The sequence below is a fragment of the Phoenix dactylifera genome, chromosome 5, assembly GCF_051530095.1.
Source record: "Phoenix dactylifera cultivar Ajwa chromosome 5, Ajwa_hap1_PhDact_Kaust_v1.1, whole genome shotgun sequence".
Taxonomy (NCBI): Eukaryota; Viridiplantae; Streptophyta; class Magnoliopsida; order Arecales; family Arecaceae; genus Phoenix; species Phoenix dactylifera.
Genome location: NC_143194.1, coordinates 2,565,637 through 2,592,488, shown reverse-complemented (window position 1 = coordinate 2,592,488; position 26,852 = coordinate 2,565,637). Strand labels below are relative to the sequence as shown.

Genomic DNA, 26,852 nt, shown 5'->3' with positions numbered 1-26,852 from the left:
TTTTAGGAAGTGTTTCTTTTGTCGAAACAAGGGGTGCACCATCCAGCAGTATTCATGCTAAGTACTGCTACAGCATCATCCATGGTAACAGGCACCCAAAGCTTTTCTTTTCAAAGTTTTAGTTGGGCCCCATAAGTCTCTATTTGGCATATCTTGGATAAAGGTTAGATCCCAAATTTTAGGGATTGTAATAGTATCTAAACAAGTAGGATGAAGAAGTTTATTTTTCCAATTTGAAAAGTCCTAGTTTACCTATAGAAGGCATGAAGTACAAATGGCCTTGTGGGACTGGATAAACAATCAGCATGCCTTGTTTGATTTAAAAGGTTAGTTTCTTCCCCTCTCTCTCTCTCTTTCTCTATAGATCACCATTAAACCTTCATGTGCATGCAATCCAATGCAAAAACCTTCCTAATTTCCATTAAACCTTCATATTAGAATTTCTAATACCCCTACAGATTCTCTAATTTGCAAGGCAAGTTGATTTATTTTTAGTGTAACCATAACAATCAAAAGTTTTCTCTTCTGCCCTCTTTCTGGTAAGTGAAAAGTGAAAAGCAAGCTAGATAATTGTTCATTGGACCTTAATGCATATTCAGGCCATCCTCGATTGGTCCTACATCATGGTCCCATAATTATAGTAATATATTGGTAACATAATGTCTTGTACAATCTGTCCATAATGCTAGCAAACTACAACCTTGCCTCGAGGATGTAAAAAGCTTGATGTGTCATAGGACTGCTACATTTGTCAATATCTATAGTTGATGCTTCAAAAAATTTGGCATTCTCAGCTGCTATGCTTAAGCATGACAATGACTTGCAGAACCCACACGAAAGATTAGCTGCAACAATTCTGATTACATAACCATCATGAAATGGCATTCTTCATTTTAATATGTCGACAAAGATTCATGATGCAATGAACCAACATGATGAGCTCACAGAGGGTACAAAAAAAATATTATAAAGCATATAAACAGGCTTGTTTGCTGCACACCATTGACTACTAATTTTTCCCCATTTCACAATTTTTATTCTACTCTGGAAAAAAATATGGAATCACATAATTCTGCCCATCCAGGAAAGTTTCATTCAGCCTCAACACAAAACAGCCAAAACAACTGCTGAAGGGTACAAAAGAGTATGAAGTATGAATATACAGGAATAATTTATACTGCTCATTAACCAGGCATATCATTGAAAAAAAAACATAAAGCTTAGGTAGCAAAATGCTATATCATTATCCAAATGAAGGCTAACATAAACAGACTGGACTTATATGAACATGCTAAACAAAGAGACTAGATCATGTAACGAATCGAAACAAATTTGCTTACAGAAGGAAACTATACAGGCACCAGCCCTTGAGTATTCAACAGCTCCAACAAGATCTTCAGAAACATTATGGGGGAGTGCAGATCTCTGCATCAGCTACAACAAGATCTTGGAAAATCCGAAGCTCCGCTTGACTAACAACAGTCGCCTGCTAACTTCCCTCTAAAAATTTAAAGAATATCTGCTTACACCCATCAGTCTACACCTCTTTAGAGCATCAGATTCTTCAATGTGATCTTCTCCTGTTGAGTGGAGAAGGTGTGCACCCTTCAAAGAAATCAGATAAGGCCGCCTCTAGATCCTCAACCGAATACTTGATATACATCTCAGGGTGCCTACCACTCTCTATATGATGCCGGAACCGGCCAAGGAAGGACCGGTAGGCCGGCAACAGCTTCTCCGATATCGAAATCCTCAGCTCCTCTCTCAGCTGAGTGTCCGGCACCAACCATGCTGCCTGAGTCCGGTGGACCTCATCAAAGGCCGCATTGAAAGCCCTGAACCTCTCCCTCAGCGTCGATTTGGAAACCCCGGAAGAAAAGCTCCCGCTCACATGAATTCCCTCATCCCTCAAGCAGTAGAGGATCCTCACCCATGTCGCCCTCTGGTACCTAGTTGCTGACTGCCGGAACTTCGCTGTCAGCTTCCTCAAGTAGTCATCTCCGATCAGCTGCCGGAGCTCCGGCGAGCCCTTCACCTTATGGACAATATAGTGCACGTTGTTCATCAAGAAGAGATGGGAGAGGGCATTGTCCTTGTAGAGATTGGCCTTGTTTTCAAGATTGTGCTGGAGTATAACGATGATCCAGATCAAGTGGGCGGCCAGTGGTGACGGGTTCTCCGGCTCCGGGAAGTCGATCTCCGGGCCACCAGCACCCGGATCCTCACCGGCGAACCGCGAGCTCGCCGACGGGCACGTGACGATGAGCTCGACAAGAGTCTGCTTGTAATCAGAGATGAGGCTGATGTAGTTCATCACATAGCGAGTCAGCGGGTGGATGGTGCCGCCAGGGACCGGGATCTTGGAGGGATCCCGGAGGACGGCGTTCTCGAACTCGGAGAGGATACCCCGGACGGCCTCGGCGAGGCGGGAAAGGATGCCGGCGGCCTGGGTGTAGATGGACCCGGAGGACCGGGAGCGGAACAGGGCGGCTACATCCGGCAGGAGGTCGGAGATGGCGTCGTGGAGGTCGAGAATCTTGAAGAGCTTCTCCGGGGACCGGCGGCCGATGCTGATGGCCTCGGCGAAGCCGAAGAGCTGGATGGCCGCGCCCTTGACAGTCTCGTTGAAGGGGGCGTCGTCGCCGCCGGGCACGCCGCCGAGGCCGTCGAAGACGCGCTCGCAGAGGCGGCGCTCGCTGGCGAAGACGATCCGGATGCAGGCCCGGGCGGCCCGGATCCAGCGGCGGATCTTGGCCTCGAGGGCGTCCCACTCGAGGCGCTGGACGTCGCCGATGCTAAGCTTCTCGACGCCGAGCTGCCGGAAGCACAAGTCCACTACCGCCTTCCGGGCGGAGCCGTACACCTGGACGCACTCCCGGCCATAGCCGGAGGCGATCATCCGCTCCGCAATGCTCCGGAGATCCGCGATCGCGTCCTCCGGCACCAGCTCGATCTCCCGGACGCTTCTCGTCGACTGGTAGCTGCTGCTCTTCCTGCTGTGCCCCAGGCTGCTCCCCTCCGATCCCGACGGCCGGAGACTCCAGTCCTCGCCGCCCTCTGCATCGGAGATATCGCCGCCGGCCGAATCCTCCTCCATCGACATCGACAGCGAGCTCAGATCGACGAGCGACTCGATCTCGAACTCGTTGACTCTAGAAACCAGTATATTACTGAACTCATCCTCCAGCTTGGCCATCGCGATCTGGATCGCGTTCGCCGACGTGGACCCGGAGGAGGAGGACGACGACCGGCGGGGGCTGCCGACGACGATGGGGCCCTTGATGGAGCGGCGGATCTCGTCGACGGCGCGGAGGAAGCGCTCGGCGTCGGAGCGGTGCCCGCCGTCGAAGAGCATCCGGTCTTCGGCAGCCTGGGACACCGAGTCCCACCGCATGATCTCCCGCTCCGCCGCCTCCAGCTCCCCCTCCGCAGCCGGCGACGCGATCACGCCTCCGTAGTCGTCCATCATCGAAGTGATAGGATGTCCTCAACGGCAGTGATCGAAGATAAATAGAGAGAGGTTGGAAGCCAAAATAGTATCGAGAGGCAACCGTGGACTCTCGTCTCAATATCTCTCTCTTTGGGCCAGGAGAGAAGAGGGGGCGGGAGAACGAGGTGCGGAGGAGACAGCCAAAGGTGAGGTTTGACCTTTGACTCAAATGGCGACGATATTCCGACGAAGGCGTTCCAGCTTCACTTGAGGACTACTGATCGGACGGTTGGTATGGCGACACCTGTTCAGACAATAACATAGAGATTCTCTCGGATTTGATCCCGGTGCGAGATTGATAAAGAAGTGGTCATTGGTTTGGAGAATCTCCGCCGTGGATATCAGATTCGGGCCACTTTAGGGCGGGCGATTTCGGACACCGGTTGCGAAGACTTCTGACTGTCGGTGAAAAATAACGGTGCTGTTTGAAATTCTTTTACGTTACTTTGAAATTAAAATTCTAATTCAGTGCATATAATATGGGAAAAAAATATAGATTTTTTTTGCATAAATATTTTTCTAAAAAATTAAATTTATGTGAATATCTTCTTAAAATTTATATTTATTTTTTATTCTCATAAATTGCATAGTTATTTCTAATATAACGATTCTTCTAACATCATTAATAAAAATCATATTTATTTTTATTAAAAATAAAATAAAATTCTAAAATTATATTTTTATTTTCTATCGTAACAGTTTTGTAAATATTTTTTTTTATACATCTACTCACTAAAAATATTTTAGTTAGTTTAGTTTGAAACCGTTAATTTTTTAATGGCATTAGATAGTGTGGATATATATGTAAAAATAAAAATAAAAAAATAAAATAGCAAAATAAATATTTTACAAGAATATATATATATTAATTTAAATATATATTTATATAAAATTTGATATTTAGATGAGTATTTATGAAAAAAATCTAAAAAATATTATTTCCATCGTGACGGTGTTAATAGTTCGGGGCAGGCTATCGGCGTAATGGGAAGTCGAGGGGCGAGACGGCGGACGAGCGATCACACAATGATGAGACGGGCGATTCCAGCCGTCGGATGGAGAGGGTGCATTTGGAGATTTAATGATGAGTTGGAGGGTAAATGAGGGACGAAAATTAATCTTCGAGAAAAGAGCGTCGGGTCTAGGGGGTGGTTCTATATACACCCCCCCTATTGCTCAGGACACCCCCCAAAAATTAAAAAAAAATTAAATACTCTCTACACCCCCCCATTTGCTAAGGACACCCCTAAAAAATTAAAAATTCCTAAATTACCCCCCACCCTCCCCACCCCCTCACCTAAATTGCTCTCTACACCCCCCAAACCCCCCCCCACCCCGCTCTTCCCCTCCAAAACACCCGCCGGCTTCTCCCTTCCGCCCAAAAAACCTCGCCTCAAGCACCTCGCCGGCGGCCAAACCCCCTCCGTCTCCCCCTTCTCCCTCTCGTCGCCGGTCGGTGCATTGCACCTCGCCAACGCCCAAAACCCCCCCGTTCCCCCTTCTCCCTCTCGTCGCCGGCATTCTCCCGATCTCCGACCACCTCACCGGCTTCTCTCGGAACCACCTCCCCGGCCATCTCCCGAGCAACGAGCACCTCGCCGGCGCCTCCACGACCACCTCGAGGTAGCTCCCCCCCCCCCCCCCGCCTCCAGTGCTCTGTTCGGGACTGGATCGCCGAACAGAACCCTTCTGTTCGGCTGAACAGTGCCGAACAGAACCCTTCTGTTCGGCTGAACCTTCTGTTCGGCAACCCTCAACCGAACAGAAGCCTTCTGCTCATATATTGAGCACTGTGCAGCCGAACAGAAGGCTTCTGCTCGGTTGAGGGTTGCCGAACAGAAGGCTTCTGTTCGGCACTGTGCAGCCGAACAGAAGCCTTTTGTTCGGCGATCCAGTGCCGAACGGAGCACGAACCGTGAAAAAAAAAAAATTTCGAAACAAGGTGGAACACGTACCTTTGCGGCCGATTCTTCGTCCCAAATCACTAGTTGCTTGTCCATGCTTCGAATGGGGCTTAAATCTCCTTCAAAGATCGCCTAAACGATGTAAATGGATCGAGGGGTTTAAGGGGGGTTTGAGGGGGATTTTTTTTTTTCTTTTCAAAACGAAACAGAGGAGGAGGAAGGGGGTGTATGAGAAAATTTCAAGGGCAATATGGTAATTACACTAAAGGTTAGTTTGGGTATTTTTTTTTTTGGTTTTTGGGGGGTGTCCTGAGCAATAGGGGGGGTGTATATAGAACTACCCGGGTCTAGGGCTGGTTGGCTGGTGCTGGTCTCGGTCTCGGTCTCGGTCGCGACTCGCGAGATAGCGGGGCAGCGCCAGAGACGCGTGGCGTGATATAATTGGATACAATTAAGGGTCTCGAGTAGAGGGAAGTAGACGCCGACAGTGGGCCCCAGGGAACAACTGGCCTGACCGCATGTGGACCTTACCGTCCGCGGGTTTGAGGGGGCGGGATTGGGCTTGTTTCGAACGGTGCGGGCTGAGGCTCAGCTGGCGTCGCCTGCAGCTTCCGGGAAGGGAGCCGCACCGCTCGTTTGTCAAACACGTGGGCCCTACCCCAAAGGATTCCACCCTCTCTTATGCTCTCCGGCAACTCTAGTGGAACCACAGAATGTGACACCATTTATGACCAAATTATGTTTCCCTGTAGATAAATACTTGCTAAGCTCTAAAGTTGCACTCCGCGTGAGACATGGTACTTTTCTATGCTGATTAACAGGATTATGGTACTTTTTCTCCGCTGATTAACTGGATCAGTGTACATTAGCAGAAAAGAGCATCTTATAACATGCACAACTGTGCTATATAAAGGGAGGAATAGACGGTTATACCTGAGTATGTCTCTACTCATATTCAATCGAGTCTAAATAAGATAATACGAGTTTCATATCGATGATTTAGAATATTGGATGTGATCTGTTACCTAAACTACTTATACAATAAAAATCATATCATTCAAAAATTTCTAACATATGCATTTAATAGTCAAATATAATATATTATTTTTATATTATTCAAATTATCTAATTTTTTAACTATTTGATGCATGATCTAAATATCTTTAAATCATATGAAATTTCATGTACAAATAATTTAGAGATAATAGATCACATTCAACGATTTAGATCATTAATGTTGAATCTTCATTATTTGATCTAGATCTGATAGGATATAAGTAGAGATTCATTTGAATAAAGCCGAGTCTCCATATATTAATAAATAAGAATAAATTTGTTGAACTAATAGTAATCATAGCCAAAGAATATTTTTTTTCTCCACTATTTATGTTTGCTATTCTAAATCCCTCTAAACCAATTATTTTTATTGCAACGTATATTCAAAATGGTAACATATTGATTATGTTATAAAAGAAGTGTCGATAGGATGAAAGTGATTTTAAGAGAAAATACATGCTTTAAACTCTCAATTAAAAGATAAATTAAAATTCTACAAATGTGATACTTAACTATTAGAGTAAGTATGATTCAATAATACAAAAGTGTATTCTATGCTAAGGATAAATAAATATCTAATATACAGCTTATAATAACTATAGTTATGCTCATTTAAAATATGGACAGCAAAAAAGTATAAAATTTTGTCAAAGCAAGTTATAAATCATAAGAAAATGGAAAAAAAAAACAAGTTACTTGAACCTTGAAAGTAAGTGACAGTTATAACTAATATCTAGGATGTATTTATTTGATACAATGCTTTACTGGAATAACCCTACATTGTATTCAATTGGAAAGCAAGTTTTGTTTCCATGAACAAATACGAGTGTATATAAGATCATTTATTTTATTTGCCCTTAATATCTAGCAAGTATATTTATACCTGTGATACAATAAGTAGTTGATGATTAATCTCTAAAAAGACTTTAGAAGACAAAACAAATACGATTAAATATCCTTTCTAAGGTGAGATTCTTTAGCTGCTTCATATAATACAAGTTTTTAGGAGATAGGTCATGGACCAAGGATGCAAATAGGAACTTTAGGAAGATAGATGTAGATCAAGGAATTTAGAACTTTGAGTTGGGCCAAGATATGAACCGACCTAAACAAATATAAAATCTGCCACCAAGGTGGTAGCATAGTTGGAACGGGGCTTTGCTTCCACCAGCATAGTTCAGATTCGAAATGCGCAGGCATTGAGGTCCACCTTGGTCGGATGTCTTCCACCTAGATACGCTCGATGGGAGCGCTATCTGGTCCAGTTGGCATTGAGGTGGTGCTGGGGTAATATACTCACACGTGGGGTGACCCACGGGTCGGGGAGGGTATGTGCAAAATTTCTACCCGCATCGAACATTTTCTGGTGGAAGGGGGAGCCAGTGAAGGTTGCTATGCGGGTGAGGTTTCCTCGCCTACCCCCCCCCAAATCCATTTTTCAACAAAAATATATATACATAAAATCATGTCAATAGCTTCACTATTGAAATTTACCTAAAATTTTCATTTCTAAAATTTACCTAAAATTCAAATCCTTTCAACTTAAATAACCAAGGTGGGCCACTGACCCCAAAGCCTACCAAATCTGGTCTTCTGTCTTTTGATAAAAAAAATATTAAAAGCTATAAGCTCGTATCCCTTGGCTGATTAGCTAGGTTATTGTCCTTGCTTATGTGAAAGGAATCTTGCATTACATAAGATTCATTTACTTTTTTGCTTCAAAATACTATCTTCTATAAAAGAGTCTCTACCTTAGAGAACAGAGATGATGGCAAGCTAATCCATACATGATATGAATAAGGTACGGCATCTTAGAGAAATCTTATGCCCATGTGATGATTTTTGGCCAATAACAAAATAGTTCCTTTTTTTTGTTGCAGAAGTGCAAGGGAATAAGCATATAGAAAATAGTTTAATAAATCAAATACAACGCTTTGCTATCTTAAGACAGTTTGTCAACATTACCCGTTGTTGTGCATGTAGCCACAAACCCTAGTTTCAATGCGAAAAGCTTTAAACATCTCCGAGAAGAGAATTTCAATTCGTACACCGAACTAAATCACCATGTTTAGTTGAACCTCAGTGATTCTATAGGTAGGGATCTCAAATCACCTCTAGTCCTAAAATGATCGTCCAATGCACTGATGTTGAACCCATCATTGAGGATATGTTTCCAAGATCACCCAATAATAGTGATGTTGGATAGAAGTTTGGAGATAAAAATACCTTCTTAGTCCCAATTAAAATATATAGAATATATGAAATATATCACGGATAGTTTTAGTATTATATGGTTAATAATATTAGATTTTCATGATAAATCAAACAGGTTAATCATGAATATCATTGAAGATCATATTATTATAGAATGAGGAACGCCGGCAATCTAAAATCACAACGCCAAAGTTGGCTCACCATTTAGATATAGAGATTTAAAGCAAAACTCTAGGAAAGGACCATTATTTGTAGGGTAGGGGTTGTATCTTTCGTATGGAAGAATGATTCACCTTTCTTTGCACAAAGCCACTGGTAGATCGTGTAAATATTACTTTAAGATGTGTGCAAAAGATGAATAGGAGAGTTTAAAGTGCTTTGGGAGACGTGTGGTGCGCAATCCAACGGACGACGTCGCGAAAGAAGATTGATCATTATTTCATACAACCCGAACCCCTGTTTAAGCATGGAAAAGAGAGGCGCGGATGCATGAATTTCCCGCCACATTGACTCAGTTGGTACGCAAGTCGTGCAAAGAACTTGGAAGCATATCGGTTTCGTATGGGCAACCCGCTAAATCTCCTCAAACCTCTCTCCGCCGACGCCGTTTCCTTCGATTTACACCGCTTAGCCTACTTCCTGGACTCGTGCACGGCCGCGGGGGACGCCCGCCGGGGCGCAGCCGCGCACGCCCGCCTCCAAAAACTCCACGAGTCGCTCGACCGTTCCCTCTCTCTCTGGAACAAGCTCCTCAGCCTCTACTACCGGTGCGGCTTCGCTCGCCGAGCCCATCAGCTGTTCGACGTAATGCCCACGAGAGACGCCGTCTCTTATAACACCATGATCTCAGCTCAAATCCGTATCAACCGCAACGCATTCGAGCCTCTCCGACTCTACTCTCAAATGCTGGCCGATGGCGTGAAGCCTAACAACATCACCTTCTCCTCGTTGCTCGCTGCCTCTGACGGCATGAAAGAATCTCACTTTGTGGAGCAAATCCATGCACACTCGATCAGATTTGGACTCAACTCGGATGAATTCGTGGGGAGTGCGATGGTGAACGGATATGAGAGGTGTAGAGGGCTAAAGGAAGCACTTTGTGCGTTCGAGGAGATTGCTGAATTGGATGCAGTCTCTTTCAACATCATGATTGATGTGTGTGCTCGGAGGGGGAGCAAATGTCATGCCATGGAGATCTTTTCTCGAATGAGAAGGGAGGGAAATGGAAGCTTCGATTCCTTCACGTTTACAACTGTACTAAAAACGTGCTTGGAGAGAGAAGATTTGAGGTTCGGCATGCAGCTCCATGGGTGTGCATGGAAGGTTGGCTTGGTGTCAGATGCTCCCATTGGGAATGCTCTCATAACCATGTATTCCAAATGTGGAGGAGGGATGGATTCTATGGTTGCAGCCTTTCGGAGGGTTTCGGAGCCAAACATCATCTCTTGGACTGCACTGATTGCAGGGCTGGTGCAGAATGGGCTGGCAGAGGAAGCAGCAAGCTTCTACAAAGAGATGGTGACATCCGGTGTTATGGAGAATGAATTTTGCTTCGCTAGTGTATTACCAGCATTCAGTTTCCTGGCAAGCCTTGAGCATGGAAGGATGGTTCATTGTAGGATTGTCAAGTCAGAGTTCTCATCGGATGTAATGGTGGGGAATGCTCTAGTAGATTTGTATTTCAAGTGCGGTAGCTTGGAAGATGCTCGGGTGGTGTTCGAAACTATGAGGAGCCGTGATGTGGTGTCCTGGACTGTGATGATTCTTGGGCTTGGTCAGCATGGGAAGGGAAGAGAGGCTCTCGAAATCTTTGGATCAATGGAGAGCAAAGGATTTAAGCCGGATGCTGTTACTTTTCTTGCAGGCCTATCTGCATGCAGCCATGGAGGTCTTGTGGATGATGGGATTAGAATTTTCAACTCTATGGTGACCCATTACAGAATTAAGCCAAAGAGGGAACATTGTGCTTGTGTTGTTGATATGTTGGGTCGTTCCGGGAGGTTGAAAGAAGCTGAGAGGTTCATAGGGGAGATGGGGATAGAAATGGATCCATTGGCATGGGAAGCTCTTCTTGGAGCTTGTGAAATTCATGGGGAGATGGAATTGGGACAGAGGTCTGCAGAGAAGGTTATGAAATTGGAGCCACAGAAGGATGGGCCGTATGTGTTGTTGTCGAATATATATGCTGAAGGAAGATTGTGGGAAGAAAAGGAGAATTTGAGGGAGAGATTGGATGCGAGCGGATTGAGAAAGGAGGCTGCACGAAGCTGGTTTTCAGGTCTAGAGGTTTGTACATTGTGATGATTATTGTCAATGATTTTACTTCAACTGATTCTATAGTGCATTCCACTAGCCCCTGCAAAACCACTACAGTTTCTCTGGTGCAAGCGAAATGATGAAATCATCGGTCGGCTAGTGATCACTACGAGCCATATAATTCTTGACAAGGATAAGAATAGTTGAAACAATCTACATGCTTGGCTAATGTATTGCAATCTCTGAAACTTGGTGTTTATTGAATTTCCAGATCAGTGTCTCTCGACCAGTATCAACATCGTAGAAAGCTCTTTTACCGGCAGCAAGGTGCCAGCACTTTGTCTTCCTCAACATTGCAAAGAGGGAATTATTCTTGGAGATATACCTGGTACACCCATCTCTTCCTCATTTGACTGGAGAAGGATCTGCAACTTAGAAAGATACAAACTATTAAATCTGCCATTTAGTTCTGAATTGTTACTGCCTAGTGCTCTCTTGATCCTTAAATGTTGATTGAAGCACCGCTAAAAATCAACCGCAAATTGTAATTTATATACAAGAAAAGGGATTAATTACTGTGAAGTTGATCATCCTACTTGCTCTCTTGCTAGTGCTTGGCCTCTGATGGTGTAGAGATCAAATTATATGCTTTCGTTTCATCTCTAACTTATGTTTATGACATTTGAAGGAAGAGGACCTAGCTCTTATTTGGCTGCAAAAAGTAATAGGATTCTAGGACACTAATGTCAAGTCACCGAATATCCACTGTGCTAAGAAAACTTTATATTTTAAATTATACAAATTTTAGATAACCCATAACACATTGACTAGGATGTTGAAGATGGCACACCAACTCTTTTTTCATTTGATGGAAATCCAGGTTTTCATTCTGATGTTAAAGGACTAATGATCTGAGGACTACATCTTCATATCATGCAATAGTTTTATTTCAGCAAAGTCTGAATGATCTGTGGTGTTAGTTTCTAAGTGCTATATGGCATCTGACCATGTCTGCAGACCATATGCTAGGATAATTGAAAATGAAATCGGATCACTCTTTCTTCCCTACCATTCATGACTTTTTGAGACATAAAGTAGCGAGTGCTCGGGAGGCTGGTAAATGTTTTGTGGTTCTGAATTTCTGATAAAAAAGACTTGAATCAATTGGCATGCTAGATCAGTGTATGGATGCAATAGATTTCCTTTTATATATATACAGATACAAATTAAAGCATTGTGCAACAGAAAGCTTAACTAATCTGCCGCAAAAAGGAGTAGCAAAATAATCCTTCAGTAAAGTAAATGAAAACAAAACAAATGTAACCAACTTTTTCATCCTCCCTTTCTCGTGTTTTAAGCCTAAAGCTTGCTAGTTCTGCTGTGATTGTCGATACTTTTAATCCAGCTGCCCTCCTACCTTCCCTCTGTAAGGCTTGAGGATCTGAAAAGAGCAAAGCAAGCTCGCATCTACACTCATCAGTGCGCCAGCATTATTGAATTCCCCACAGTAGTTTGGGGCTGAAAATATGGTCACCAATTGCCTATCTGCAAAGAATTCATAGCCATCTTCCACAACCTGTTTCGTTAAATCCGTTTGTTAGATTATCATGCCTTAAAAGGTCACGAAAACCTAAGAAACCAACATCTTATTTAACTTTTGCTGGAAATAATAATGAAACATACCACAATGTTTTTTTTTTGCTTAAAATTAAATAAACAACATTTCAATCCTCCTTTTTTTATCCTTCACCACAAGTCTTCCAACATCCAACCCTTTCTTAGGCATCCAAAATGGCTATCTTATAAATTTAGAGATTGGATGATCTAGAATTGACATCAATGCTTGATAAAATGTAGATTAGGCATACTTACTTGATGTGCACGACAAATAAGATCAAGATCATGCTTCCTTAAGAACTCAGACACCTTATCAGCCCCAAAAGTATATGAAACACCTCGATCATTCTCTCCCCATCCTTTAATTTCTCGGTCGGGGTCCGACCATAGTAGGTCGCACAACAATCCTTGGTCTGGCACGTCCACTGGCCTCTCAATCTGCCTTATCTGGTCCAAGTGCTGCAATTCTGGTGAGAGCCCACCATGCATGCAGAATATCTTATCGTCGATGACAGCGGCCACCGGGAGGCAGTTGAAGCAATCGGTAAAGAGCTTCCAAAGCCTAACACTGAAACGACGCTTGCATTCATCGTAGAAGCCATAAATCCGATTGATGGAAGCACATTCATGGTTTCCTCGAAGGAGGAAGAAGTTGTCAGGGTATTTGATCTTGTAGGAGAGGAGGAGGCAGATGGTCTCAATACTCTGTTTCCCTCGGTCGACATAGTCACCGAGGAAGAGGTAGTTAGAGTGTGGAGGAAAGCCACCATACTCGAAAAGTCGGAGCAGATCAGAGAATTGGCCATGGATATCACCTGAAAAAAAAAATGGCATATCAGTACATTTTACCAAAAATTGTATAGTAATACTTGGTAATCTGAGAGAGAAAAGGCAAGAAATATTCATGACATGAAAGTCGAGGTTATAATATATTAATGAAGCCATCAGTTACTACTAGTATGCTGAAAATTGAACCCAATAGTAATTTTAGCACTATGACCTACTGAATTAGCTGAATTTTTATCAATCACATCCTTATTTTAATGTTGCATAGAAAACAAATAATCACACATTTTAATCAGTTATAAACTCACAAGAAATTAGAGTACATTTCTTGTTCCTACAGACAAGCTGACAAGCCTGATTGTATTGCACTTCAGATTAGACATGCTTTTAAAAAAATCTTTCCAAAAGTCTTGGGACAAAACCCAACCTCTTCAATGGAGCCGAATAGGGTTGAAGCAAGGGAACGATGCCTCGCAGAACCCTTCTTTTATTTTACTTCATAGATTTTTCTTTCCATTTTATGATTCTAGGCTTTAGCTTAAAATCATCATCAACATATTAAATTTTTGAATTTCTGAAATTTTAAACGAAAACAAACCATAAAAGTCATGCACAAATTGAAAGAAGGAACAAATTTAAATTCATTTGTAACGAATCTAAGAAGGCAGATTACAAATAAATGACAAAAAAATTGAACCTAAACAATTCATTCTGGCATTAACCCTAAAAATCTATGAGCCACAATGAAAAGAAACTGGGGATTAAAAGCATGAGCACAAGTGTGAGTCCTAAACTAAGTTCAACTCCTTAATCTAACAATTTGTTTTTATTTATGGTTCAAACCTATCATCATGTGTTCATGATTTTCTTTTTCTTTTTCTGTTTTTTTTTGAGAATGCAATTCATGATCAATTTTGGAAGAGCAAAAAACATGAAAGAATCATTAAAATTAAAGCTGGCCAAAATTTTAAACATATCATAATTTAACAATTCTCGCTTCTAAGCCAAGTATGGTGCAGGGGGCGTGAGGTCGCGAGCATTACCGCAGACATTAATGGGTGCCTCCAATTCGAGGAGGACGGGTTGGCTCAGGAAGACTTCTTTCGCAGCAACGCAGACATTGCGAATCTCGGCCTCGCTGAGCTGAATCTTCTTGCCACTCCCCTTGCTCTTCTTCCCTTCGAGTAACCTCTCGATCAAATCATCCAAAGCACTTCCTTCCATTATTTTCGTCTATGGAAGAATTGCAAGACAAAAGAGGGGGGAAAAAGATAAGAACTTTTCGATGGTTATCCGCACGAGATCACTGGAGATCGCTTAACGGAGAGAAGAGAAATGACGGAGAGAAATGGAAACCGGAGATTGAGGGGGTCAAGCGGTCTGAAATGGAGAAGGGGGAGGATCTCTCCGCCTCATGCGCCGGTGCCACGTCAGCTTCTAGGGGAGGCCCGTTACCGACCATGGCCTCCGCATGACTTGGGCCCCAAAGGCAACTCTCTCTCTCTCTCTCCCTCTCTCTCCTCTCTTTTGTTTTTTTAAAGATTTTTACATAAATACCCGTCCAAAAATTTAAATTTACATAAATATCTTCTTAAAATTTATATTTATTTCTGTACCTCATAAATTTTTGCATAAATGCTCCTAATATAATGGTTCTTCTAATACCATTAATAACAACCATATTTATTTTAATTAAAAATAAAATAAAATTTTGAAATTACTTTTTTTGTCTTCCATCGCAATTGTCTTATAAATGTTTCTTTTTGTATATCTATCCATTAAGAGTATTTTAGTCATTTTAATTTAAAACTATTAATTTTTTAACAACGTTAGATGGCGTGGGTACATATGTAAAAACATGAATAAAAAAAGATAGAATAGCAAAACAAGTGTTTTACGAGGGTATACATGTAAATATTAATTTTGAGAGAATATTTATGCAAAATTGATATTTAGGAGGGTATTCATATAAAAAAAAATTCTTTTATTCTTTGTCTTTTAAAAAAAAAATGATGCAATGTATCATGAAAATCAGAAGGAGAGTTGAGGAAATGCACCCTTTTTATAATTAGAATTGTCAAAACAAACAGGTTAGTTCAATTAATTAATGACCCAAGCTTGATATTTGGCTAGCTTAATTCAGCTTGGTTAAAGTCGGTATACGAATGTATATAAGCAAAAACAATATTTTTAATTAGTATTTATAATTATTTTCATATTTATTTATTAAGTATATTATATTTTATATAAAATTGTTTCTTGGCAATCAGATGCTAATTTAAGGGGTGCATTGTTAAACATGCTGCTAAATGTTCTAGTTGTTAAGAAAATATACCGAGCAAGATTATCTCGGACTACATATGTGAAAGCTTAGTAAAATCTCATTGTCTCTGCAATTCCTCAAACAAGCAATTTGTTGGGAGCTTGAGGTCTGCTTGATATTAATCGACCTGATCTTGAGCTTAGCTGAATAAAACATCTAGATTAAGCTTGAATCAATCATCCTTCGTCTCATTTGGTAGCCATGTCACCTTGTTAATACCCCTAATTGTTTTCTATTGCAGAGTTAATATCCCTACTTTTGATGGGGATTTCAATTTAGATCTCCATGTTGCTCGTTGCAATGGGACACCTTAGCAGCGAGTCAATGGGTCCGCCCATATCTAGGTTGTGCCACTCGGATGCCATGTTGGATTTTGACAACTTACCAAAGTATCTAAGAAAATAGATATAGCAAATTTGCTCCCTCAAACATCTATTTTGCTGCCGTCTCAAATATTAGCCTACCTTAGCTTTTGAAACAAAATGTCATCATTCTTTATCAGGTGACTAATCATGTGTAAGTAATGATGCTCTAATTAGAAAATTAAAATTGAAATACTATTAGTTAATTTTTCTTTCAATTCGTTAGATAAGATAGTATTCGAACATCTACACTCAATACAATGTAGGCATTCCGGAAAATCACCAATTTCTATTTGAAAAAGAGTCAGTATGTTGCCCTTATTAGTTTTTTTTTATAAAAAAATCTTCTAATATTTTTTTAATTAACCTTTATGCCACAATCCTGTCCTTTGAGGTGTCATTTGGCACCTTCTATATATTTGTTTATGAGGTAAAATATATACTCTTTACAATCAGCATAACATCTTGTATATAACTGTTTTGACAAACTCAGACATACATGGTTTAGTAAACAAAATCATTTTTTAACAGCCTGATAAACAACCACAGTTATATATACTAAAACTGCTTAAAAACTGTGAAAGAGCAGGAACCATTGAAGTTCTATGAATTCTATCATAAGATTTGTAATCAGAGGACAAGCCTATTCATTTCCATTTCAGATTACAAGACAGGAATTTAAAATTCTAAACAAGCATCATGAGTTATCAGAAGCAGTTTAGGACTTAAGGTAACATATAATTGTCTGAAAACCAGTGATAGAAGACCTCAAGCTTTATAGCAGACACCCCCCTCGCACACATACCCCTCCTTGCCACCCTCCCCTTGGCTGTCTTGAGGGTCCTCACCAAGTAAACCACCCTCATCGATATCATTCATCTTTTTATCCTCCTCCTCCTCCAATGCACACTTGGGGTGCAGATCAAAGTCACACTCCTCGCAAAAGAAAGACCACCCTTTGCCTTCCTCCTTGCACCGGTCACAGATATACCCCAAACGGCGGGTCTTCACAAGCTCGTGCTCCTCATGGAGCTCATGCTTCACTTTCTCCGGCCATCCCTTTGCCATTTCCTCACTCTCTGCCTCAAGCTGCTTCAATCGCTCCTCGGTGAAGGGGTAAGCATCAGCTCCATGGACCATCACGAGCTCTCTTGCTTCCTTGGTGATTGTTTTTCCAGTTGGGCCGATGGCAACAAGGGATGGGATGCCATAGATCTTAAACGTGCGGCTCAAAGACTTCTTCCTCTCGTCTCCAAAGGGAAGGGCTAACCATGGCATGCTAGAAAAGAAGTCATCAAAGGAGCTCTGGTCCTGATCACTTGAGACAAAGATCACTTCGAAGGCACTGTCCTTCTCCTTGATCTTGTGGTATGCATCGATTAGCTTGGGCAGAAATGCACGACACGGAGGGCACCAGTGCGCTGAGAAGTAGAGAAGGATACTCTTCCCAACAAGTTCAGATATGGGAACCTAATCCAAGAGGAAGGAGACAAGAGGTAAGTTTGTAAACTTGCTGCATATATAGAGACATGTTCCAAGAGTAATTTGGAGAATTGTTCGGTTAAAGATAAACATTTATTAACTTGTCTCTATACCATGCTTCAAATTGCTTTAAGGATTCCATGCAACCATTTATCTGCACAAGAATAGGTAAAAATACATACGTCGATTCATGTTGTTGTTTAATCCTTCTTATCTATCCAAGGAGATGTTTTGTATCCAAGCTTTTTCTTTCTTAACCACTGACACCCAAAGAGTAATGTAAGTACCACCATTGAAGTAAGGTTGATGAGAAGCCTGAACTCGATTTTTGAAATGTTTGCTCTGTAAATAGAAACATTTAAACATGCTGCTGATTATATAGATAATATGCATGCTTTTGAGATCCTATCACCAAAAGTAGGTGATATTTTTGTGGGAAACAGTCCATGCTGCCACCTTCATAATCCAATGTCATGTGCTGAACAGAGTATATATATATATATATATATATATATATATATATATATATATATTACCCACTTAATTCAAACAAAATCATTCTCCAGGTACAAGGAACGATTTCTATTTTATAATGCATGAGTTTGATTTAAGCTTGTACTAAAATATTTCCCATTGAATGCCACACTGTTACCACTGATGAACTCATAAGGCAGTCTTATACCTGGATTGAAATAAGTGGACTTAAATCATGCTCAAACGTGTGTCATAATAAGAATGCCTAAAAGTAAAGGTTTTACATGGTGCAGCATGCATTAAAAGCCAATGAACTCAATAAGCTCGAGATGAAGATAAGCTAAGCAAGCACTAAACAGACATGGACAGAATCCTCGCAACGAACCAAGCAAGCAAAGCAGTATACTGAACTGGATGGAATCCTTACCTTCACATTGCCCTTTCCAATGACATAATCCCGCTCCCCAGAAACAAGAAGCGACTCCAGCGTCTGTGCTTCCATCTTCGCCTTCTCCTTCTCTGCGAGCTCCTGCAACTTCTCTGGAGAGAATGGGTATGCCTCAACCCCATAGTCCTCCACAAGTTCAGCAGCATTGGCATTCAGAGTCTTCCCATCCGAGCCAATCACAACAAGTGTTGGGATGGTCTCGAGCTCAAAGTAGCGGGCGAGCTTTTCGGAACTCTTGTCGTTGATGGGGATTGCAAGCCATGGCATGCTGGCGAAGCTTTGCTCGAAAGATGAATCTTCATCATCTAAGGATACCAGCACGACCTCAAAACTCTCCCCCTTTTCCTTCAGCTTGCCATACATATCTGAGAGCACTCGGGTAAACTCAATGCATGGCGCAAAAGAACTCAGCGCGAAGTACAGACCCACAATCTTTCCTTCAAGTTCTGCCACAGGTACCTTATTTCCACTGTTTGATATCACAAAGTCACGAGAGGAGGAAACCAGCACGCTTCGAAGAGTTTGGTTCTTCTTCGCAGCCTCCTCCTCCTCTTTCATCTTCGCAATCCTCTCAGGCGTGAACGGGTACCCCTCGGAGCCATAGTCTCTCACCGCCCGCACAGCCTCATCGGTGAGAACCTTGCCACTCTTGTCAAGGACCACGAGGTGGGGTATTCCGCTAACATCAAACAGCTCGTTGAGGCGGTCTCGGGTCTCAGAGTCTGAGAAAGGAATGGCGAGCCATGGCATCTCAGAGAAGTAGTTGTTAAATGACTCTTCATCCTCATCGCCCGATATGAAGATGACCTCAAAATCGCCGACCCTCGATGATATCTCATTGTAGGCTTCGACCAGCTTCGGAGTGAACCGGTGGCAGGGGCCACACCATGAGGCTGAGAAGTAAAGACCAGTGACTTTACCATCTAAATTGCTGATCTTCACCTGGAGTGTTTCAAGTTTAAAGATGTTATCCATTCTTCAGACTAGCTCTGTTCTTTAATCCATCAACAACCATTGAAATGAAGAGAGTTGATATATTGGGAGATCAGAAACATAAAGCTTTTTTTGTAAAAAATAATAAATAACATTACAGTAAGCCTCTCCTGGGCATACAAGCGGAGAACAATTAATGACATCCAGGATTTTTTTTTTTTTTTTTGAAGGGAGGGGAGGCTGAGCCGCTCAATTTATTAAATATGTGAGAGAGACAAGAATGGAATGCACAATGCAAAAGGAATAGAATAAGTAACAGCCAGCAAGAAAAAATAGATAAAACAACAGACAATATGATGAGGAGAAGATTGCACCTCGCTAATAGTTAGGAATTAAAGTTCAACTTTCTGTCAAACTGATTTTTAATTCAATTTAGCTTTGTATCAGAATGCTTTCTTCCTTCATTACGAGGCTCCATCAAAAGGAGAAGCAAGATTCTATTGATATCCCATAGACATATGACTCATTACCAACTAATCCGTTTGTAACGTTTTGATAATTAAAAAAAAAATGATGGTGAGGCATCACGAGCGTTACAAAAGCATCACAAATCAATAAATTTTGATCAACTCATCTGGAAGACCCACGCTTCTATTTTGCCTCTCATGCATTTTTGTCTGATGCTTTGAGCTGTACTCAAGTATCGATGTACCAAAATATATATATATATAATATTACTTAAAATATAAAATTTTCATAATGGCACGACTTTGCTACTGTAAGCCACTATATACTATTTAAGCTACAAAATAAAGAAAAAGAAAAATTTAAACATAACCGAAATTTGATAATCAAACTGGAAAAAGAAACAAAAGAACTGTTATTTAACTAAGAGATTGGAGCGACAGATATGTTTTTAATATAACGCCGCTGTAAAGACCAGTACGGTGTCTGGAAGAGCTCTCCCGTTATAATAACCGTTATTTAACTAAGAGTAGTAAGACTAACGCCGATGATTTCCCAAAAATCGAGGTAGTTTTAGAGGTCATAGGTTTATAAAAAAGAAACCGGGGACAGTCGGGAAAAGATCGGCACCTGATCGCCGTTGTTGCGGACGAGGAAGTCCCTCCCCTCGGCGGAGAGGAGCGATTTCAGATCGTGCGCGTTCCCGCCGTTAGCGGCTCCTTCGGCTTCCGCCATGTCTCTTCCGGCGACTCACTCTGTATCTCCCTCTCTGGTTTGCTGGGTTTCGGACAGAGTGGCTGAGAAGCCGCAGGGGGAGGGGGGGCTTCGTTTTATTGACGGAGGAGATTCGGCGTTTGTTCGTCCGTTAAGTTTCTTTTGATTATTCTTTGCTTTGCTGTTAAGAAAACACCAGGCGTATCTGGGGACTCCGGAGCGAGGGCGGTGCGAAGGGGAAGGGGGTCGGCCTTGGTTCGAGGGGTTTATTACAAAAAGGACACGACGGCTCCCGTCGTAACTAGACGGAAGTGGTAGGGAGTTCACGGTAATTTCCTCCGTGCATGGAGGATATGGTCGGCGTGGAAGAGTTGAAAAGGTGACGGGATACTCCTGTATTTAAATATATATTTTTTGCAAAAATATCCTTCTACGTATCAAATTTTACATAAATATTCTTTAAAAATTGATATTTGCATATACATACTCTTAAAATACTTGTTTTTACTATTTTATCCTTTTTTTTTAATGTACCACAAAATTAACGATTTTAAATTAAAATGACTAAAATACCTTAATGAATAGATGTGCAAAAAAAAAAATATTTATAAAACAACCGCGATGAAAGACAAAAAAATAATTTTAAATTTTTGTTTTGTTTTTAATTAAAATAAATATGATTTTTATTAATAGTATTAAAAGAACTGTTGTATTAGAGATATTTGTGCAAAAACAGTATTTTATAAAAATATAGAAATAAATATAAATTTTTAAAAAATATTTATATAAATTTGAATTTTAAGAAGGGTATTAATACAAAAAAACATCATTTTAACAACCACCGTGAAACCGTTTAGCCGCTACAAGAAGTTTCCATATGATGAACGGTCTAGATTGAGCGATCATCTGCAGGCGGGTGATGATCCGACTCGAGGGGCAAGGATTAGCTATCAGGCTTCGGACAGCACTACAGCTTCTTAGCTGATGTGTCAGATGGTAGAAATAAAAGATGGATGGGTGGAAGAGGACACATTCAACATACTTGTCAGGGCTAAAGTTACAAAAATTTACATGATTCTTCTGTGAAATAATCTAAGGTAAAAGACAGTAACAAAAAAACAAAGTTATAATCATATTTTCTAGCAAAATTTTAGTCGATATATAAGAGAGTTCATTCTGCAATTGATGATTATATGAAATAATTACCACAAAGAACTTCGTAAATTCTTAGAAAACAAACAATTGTTAGCACACATCATTCTAAAATAGTAAAAATTGAATCATACTAGAGTGCTATCCAACTTTTCATGGTTTGCCATATTTATTTTACTTATTAATAAAAATATGATATAACACTATCAGTTGATAAATCTGTATCCTAGGATCTACAATTCAAGCTGCCCACAGATTCCCCATCCAAGGTTAAATATTTATATTTATGTCTTTGGATATGTCCAAATTAATGTCTTTGGATCATTTATTGCTGCCATTATTTTAGACCACTTTGTTTCTCCTTTTATCTTTTTGATCCATCAACCCCATTACCTCTTCATTATGTTGGTGTCTAATGTCCGAGGAATAATTCATATGTAGCTAAATAATTTAGAATTTCAGGAGAAACTAATGCAAAGGAGAGAGAATATTGTGCTTTTCTGGACAACTTCGTATCTTAATAACGAACAAAAATCATATGGGGCGAGCACTAGAAGAAAAAAAAAAGACAAGCTTCCTATTTTGTATATTTTTTTAGTATGCATCTTAAAAAGAAATCTAAAAGTTATGGATTCTTCTACTAACGAAATCATCGATTCTGTGATTAAAAAAATAAAAAAATAAACCATACATACTACAGAACCAAGTAATATATATACCAAGCAAATTAGTTATTTAGCAAGTTAATATACACATCTAGGTAAATTGATACATAATTTCTAGAACATGATATTGTCAATACATAGTACACAGTTAGATGATACACACTTAGCACATTAGTTATATTGTTAATCGAGGAGAGGAACTGATGCGAGAAAAAGAGGCTAAATGGTTCCAAACCAAGTGTTTGATAATCAAGATAGGGAATATTGATACTCTTAAGAAGAAGCAGTGGAGGAAAGAATCTCATCCAAACCAGTAAGCACTAAATTACCCAAATCAACCTCCTCAGCTAGATACATAGTCTGCAAAAAAAAAAAAAAAATCCGGCAGCATTAGCCTGACACTATATTTAACATAACCCAATGTACATAAGAATATCCCTATAACCTGGAATTCTGGCATGAAACCTGTAGAAAGTGCCATTGAATCTTTGAACTCAAATGAAATTTCATTATAACTGATTTTTCATTACAAAAAGTACTGCAGCAGGCTGATAAGCAAATGATTTCTTTAAGATCCATGAAAATACCCCCAAAGTGACAAAAACTGCATTTTAAGTAGCAGAATTGGAACATGTAGAGAGTAGACCTCTCTCAGCTTTTTATAGATATGTCTATGCAAAGGAGAGTACGTAACTACATACTTAGAAGCCTCGATTGATGACCTTATGGGAGTCCTGCAACAAGCATATAGGGTAAGTACAATAGTGCGAAGAATGGTTGCAACAACTACCGAGCAGTTAATGGGTTGTAACAACTGTGCTTGGAAAGACATTATTTAGAATTTGTCGATTGACATAGCTTGCATTTTGTCTGAGCAATAAGTCTCCAAGCATAAATTATTTTGCATATTTTAGCAAAACCAAGAAACTTGAGCATCCACAGTAAGTTCAGTAACAATTCACCTTCGATTACTTCATGCATCCTGTCTCAGAGTTTGGATGTTCTGGGTTTGGGTCCGCTTTGCAGGTGTTGGCATTGATGGATGCTCAGTTTCCTCTTTCAGAGTGCCGCTAGCTATGTGCTAATTTTCTTGTGTTCTGTTGAGCTTGTGCATCTGTCTCCTTTCTCTCCTTTTTTTTCCTCCTCCTTTTGAGATGATTTTTTCCCTCCATTTTGATCATTTCATGAATCTCCATGGAATGATAAATTGGAGGGGAAAATGGTTTTTTCTTTTTTTTCTTTCTTCTTTTTTTCCTGTGTGTGTGTTTTGGAGTGTAGTGGTGGTGGTGGTGGCTGAGGGTTAAATCTTTCCAGCTTCACATAACTAGAACGCTGTGCATTGAATAAAGCAAGAAAGCAATTATTCCACAGATTGCTAACCATCCAAAATGGAAGAATATTTCAACCCATCAGAAGATGTATATAAACACATACACAGGTTTTCTTTTTTTTTTTCCAAGCATATTGGTATTACTTGTCCTACAATTCATATCCTTTGCCATGCTGAGCATCTCCAAGCTCTTTGTTTCCAGTTCCATTTAGATATTTTGACTTCAAGTGCGACCCATTCCGTCCTCGCCAAGCTTATCTCTGGCTCTAACTACATGTGATCAAATTATCTTGTTCAATTCTGCTGCTTCAACCACTATTCTGCTACTAGTCAATAACTCTGTTACTCACTAGATTCTTATAGAATTTATATTCGTGTTGTTGGCATGCTATCATCAAATAACACTCAATAGGAACCATTTCCATTCATCCAACTCTTTCCATAATATTGCCAACAATATTCTGAAAAGAAACTATGATATAATTAAACTAACATTTATGCTATAATGGCCTTAATTTTCCATAATCCAAATATTTGGAGGGTGTGTGTTTGTTGTGTGTGTGTGAGAGAGAGAGAGGGAGAGAGAGAGAGAGAGAGAGAGAGAGTAATGCTAGAATGCTTCTGGAATCTCTTTAGAAATGAAAGTGAACACTGCTGATCATGATCTATGATGTCAATGTTCCCCACAAACAAAAAATTATATATGCTTTCCAAGTCTCTACTTTAAGCATCAAGCGGATACAAAACAGGAACCTCTAATTGTACGATGCCATACTTGTTTACATTATGGTTTAAAACCACCCAAATCAGTTGAATTTTGGTTTGAATGTGTTTTAAGATGTGTAAAACAAGATCGAGTGTCCATTTTGTTCTCTCTATACCTTGAAAGGACATGGTTAATCGAACAGATTTTCACTTTACGAAGGCTAATCTATGTATATGGATTGCTTAAACTATGCATCTGACTATCGATATAGATCGGCAAATATAACTCAGGTTAAGCAATTATAACAATTGAACATGAAAGACCTAACTTTCTTTCTTGTTTCACAGGCTTCAGCAAAATGTGCAGTTTCCATCCATTTAAAATTATAAAGAAACTTAACTTGAATTATTTCCAGTAACCTCTTTTCCCCTGGTGCATCATTTTAGACATTTATGACTTGTTCCCCCACAATCATATCAAATAAAACAACATTTAAGAGCACAAATAAGTGTATTCTCCCCATAACATACTCAGAGCACATAAGAAATAGCTAATTGAAGCTCAGCACACCCCTACAAATATATCTGAAGCACATAAAACAATAAGCAACAGGTAGATACACCTACAGAATGACATCATCGTTTACATCTTTACAGCCACTGGATCCTAAACAACCTTCACAACAAGAGGGCATCAAAATAGACAAAAGAAATCAAAGTTACAATCAAAAATTACATTGAAAAACACCAAAAATGGCATGGGATAATTCACCACAACAAGAATTACTAGCAATAAATAAATAAATATAGCGACCGAGGAAGCCATAAAGGATCACCACCAACTTCACAACACAAATCAAAATTTCCCACTTTTACCACCATAAAAGTCACCGGCATTAATTGCTGTAATGTAGATGTAACTACGAGATGGGTGAGTTCCCAAATCATTATATAATGGGTCGAAAACCAGGAGAAAAATATATTCTTTTTACTTACCAGCAATCAATCACATCAATCCAGCAATACATGAAAAGGAGAGGGAAAAGAAGCGGAGGCTTACGACGCGAGAGAGCGGGGAGCGCGGATAACCCTGGGCCTCCTCCTGCCGGTACGATGCTCCGCTAAAACTGGGAGGCCTCGATCCCCTCTACCGATGCCCGGGACGAAGGAAGGCAGGTGGCGCTGAGGCCTGAGAGGCGGCGACGGGAAAAGGCAGGGGCCGCACAGGCTTCTCACGCCGACCAAAATCTGAACCACTCCCGACTCTTGTTTGTTTTAGCGACAGGTCCAGATTCTGACCCCGCGAGGCAGCATCCATTTTTGAGATGGGTTGGGTCAAGAAAGGATAATTTGTTGACTTTTTTGTTTGTTTTTTTGGCCAAGTTGACATTTAATTGAGCCAACACATAATGTGCAACAATTTAGGACCATATTAAAAAAAAAAACTAGCCAAAAAATGTTATTTAAATTTTTTAATCCAGCACCCGCACGACGGCACGAGTCCTCATATACTTCTCATATTTAAGCCTTGACATCCTCGTCAGACTAAAAGTTCAAATCCATTCAAATTTAATTATAAGTACTATAATTGGTCTTTGATCAGTCTAAATGAATCTGTGTTGCAGTATCCCATAATTTACATAAGTTATGAGCTGAATCTACTCTAATATCATTTGTAACAATTCAGGATCTTACCCAAAAAGACTAGTCAAAAGATATTATTTGGGTTCTTTAATCCTGTATAAATACCCAAGATCTATTCAGCAAATAACCAATGTAGAGCTAAATACACATCCGCACGGATCCTCACATAGTGCCTCAACCTTATATTATGTTGGGATTAATGGGCACAAAACTCACTCTATCCGGCTTACCAATTAACAATTGGACTCATTCAGGCATTCCATCAAACACATCACAGGCATGAAAAGATAAGCACAAAGACACCAAATTTACGTGGTTCGGCAGCAAGTGCCTACATCCACGGGGAGGAGGAGCAATCCACTATATCAATCTTCCCAATAGGATACAAACATAGATACATAAGAGCCCAAAATATGGACTGCCAAATGATCACAATATGAGGCAATATAAAACCAAATATAAAGCAAGAAACAACCTGATCGGATCACCCTTCTGCAGCCACAATGATAGATCAAAAGTGTAGTATGCAAATCAACCTTTCTACGGCTCCAATGGTAGATCAAATGAGTATCAAAACCATACCTTCCCTTGTTGCATTTACTGTGAACAGCAAAGAAGAAAGAGGCTCACAGAAACAGGGAAGTCACAGAAAGAAGCCACGGTTGAAGAAGGGAAGAAGGAAGAAAGCCTCCAGCGAGTGAAGACAAAAGGGAACCCAAGTCGAATGTTGCCAGGAGACCGAGAGCGCACGGGAGGATGAAGAAGATGGGTGCGGCGGCGGCTGAAAACCCTTTCAACCTAAAAACAAAACAAAGCCCTTCATCCCACGGGA

At 40.5% G+C, this 26,852-nt stretch overlaps 3 protein-coding genes across 6 annotated transcripts; 1 reads left to right on the top strand and 2 right to left on the bottom strand.

The window, feature by feature from the left end:
* Positions 1-1,062: 1,062 nt before the first annotated feature.
* Positions 1,063-3,728, bottom strand: LOC103709332 (exocyst complex component EXO70A1). Its single transcript, XM_088721350.2, has one exon. The coding sequence runs from the start codon at positions 3,467-3,469 to the stop codon at positions 1,565-1,567; it is 1,905 nt and encodes a 634-aa protein (XP_088577476.1). The 5' UTR covers positions 3,470-3,728; the 3' UTR covers positions 1,063-1,564.
* A 5,158-nt stretch (positions 3,729-8,886) lies between these two features.
* On the top strand, positions 8,887-16,340 carry LOC103709331 (pentatricopeptide repeat-containing protein At4g33170-like). 3 transcript variants are annotated; one of them, XM_088721348.2, is made up of 3 exons: positions 8,887-10,942; positions 11,192-11,308; positions 14,343-16,340. In XM_088721348.2, the coding sequence occupies exons 1-3, from the start codon at positions 9,226-9,228 to the stop codon at positions 14,468-14,470; spliced, it is 1,962 nt and encodes a 653-aa protein (XP_088577474.1). In that variant the 5' UTR covers positions 8,887-9,225; the 3' UTR covers positions 14,471-16,340. The 3 variants fall into 3 exon arrangements, 2 of the variants coding, with proteins under 2 accessions (XP_088577474.1, XP_008792851.3); XR_003386135.4 differs by having other exon boundaries at positions 8,898-10,950; XM_008794629.6 differs by lacking the exon at positions 14,343-16,340 and having other exon boundaries at positions 8,898-10,950; positions 11,192-11,579.
* A 251-nt stretch (positions 16,341-16,591) lies between these two features.
* Positions 16,592-25,620, bottom strand: LOC103709329 (putative nucleoredoxin 1). 2 transcript variants are annotated; one of them, XM_088721349.1, is made up of 3 exons: positions 25,437-25,620; positions 18,392-19,354; positions 16,592-17,478 (listed from the first exon to the last, which is right to left on the bottom strand). In XM_088721349.1, exons 2-3 carry the CDS (start codon positions 19,160-19,162, stop codon positions 16,777-16,779), a joined length of 1,473 nt encoding a protein of 490 aa, XP_088577475.1. In that variant the 5' UTR covers positions 19,163-19,354; positions 25,437-25,620; the 3' UTR covers positions 16,592-16,776. The 2 variants fall into 2 exon arrangements, with proteins under 2 accessions (XP_088577475.1, XP_008792848.3); XM_008794626.6 differs by lacking the exon at positions 25,437-25,620 and adding an exon at positions 20,441-20,779.
* Between the last annotated feature and the right edge of the window lie 1,232 nt (positions 25,621-26,852).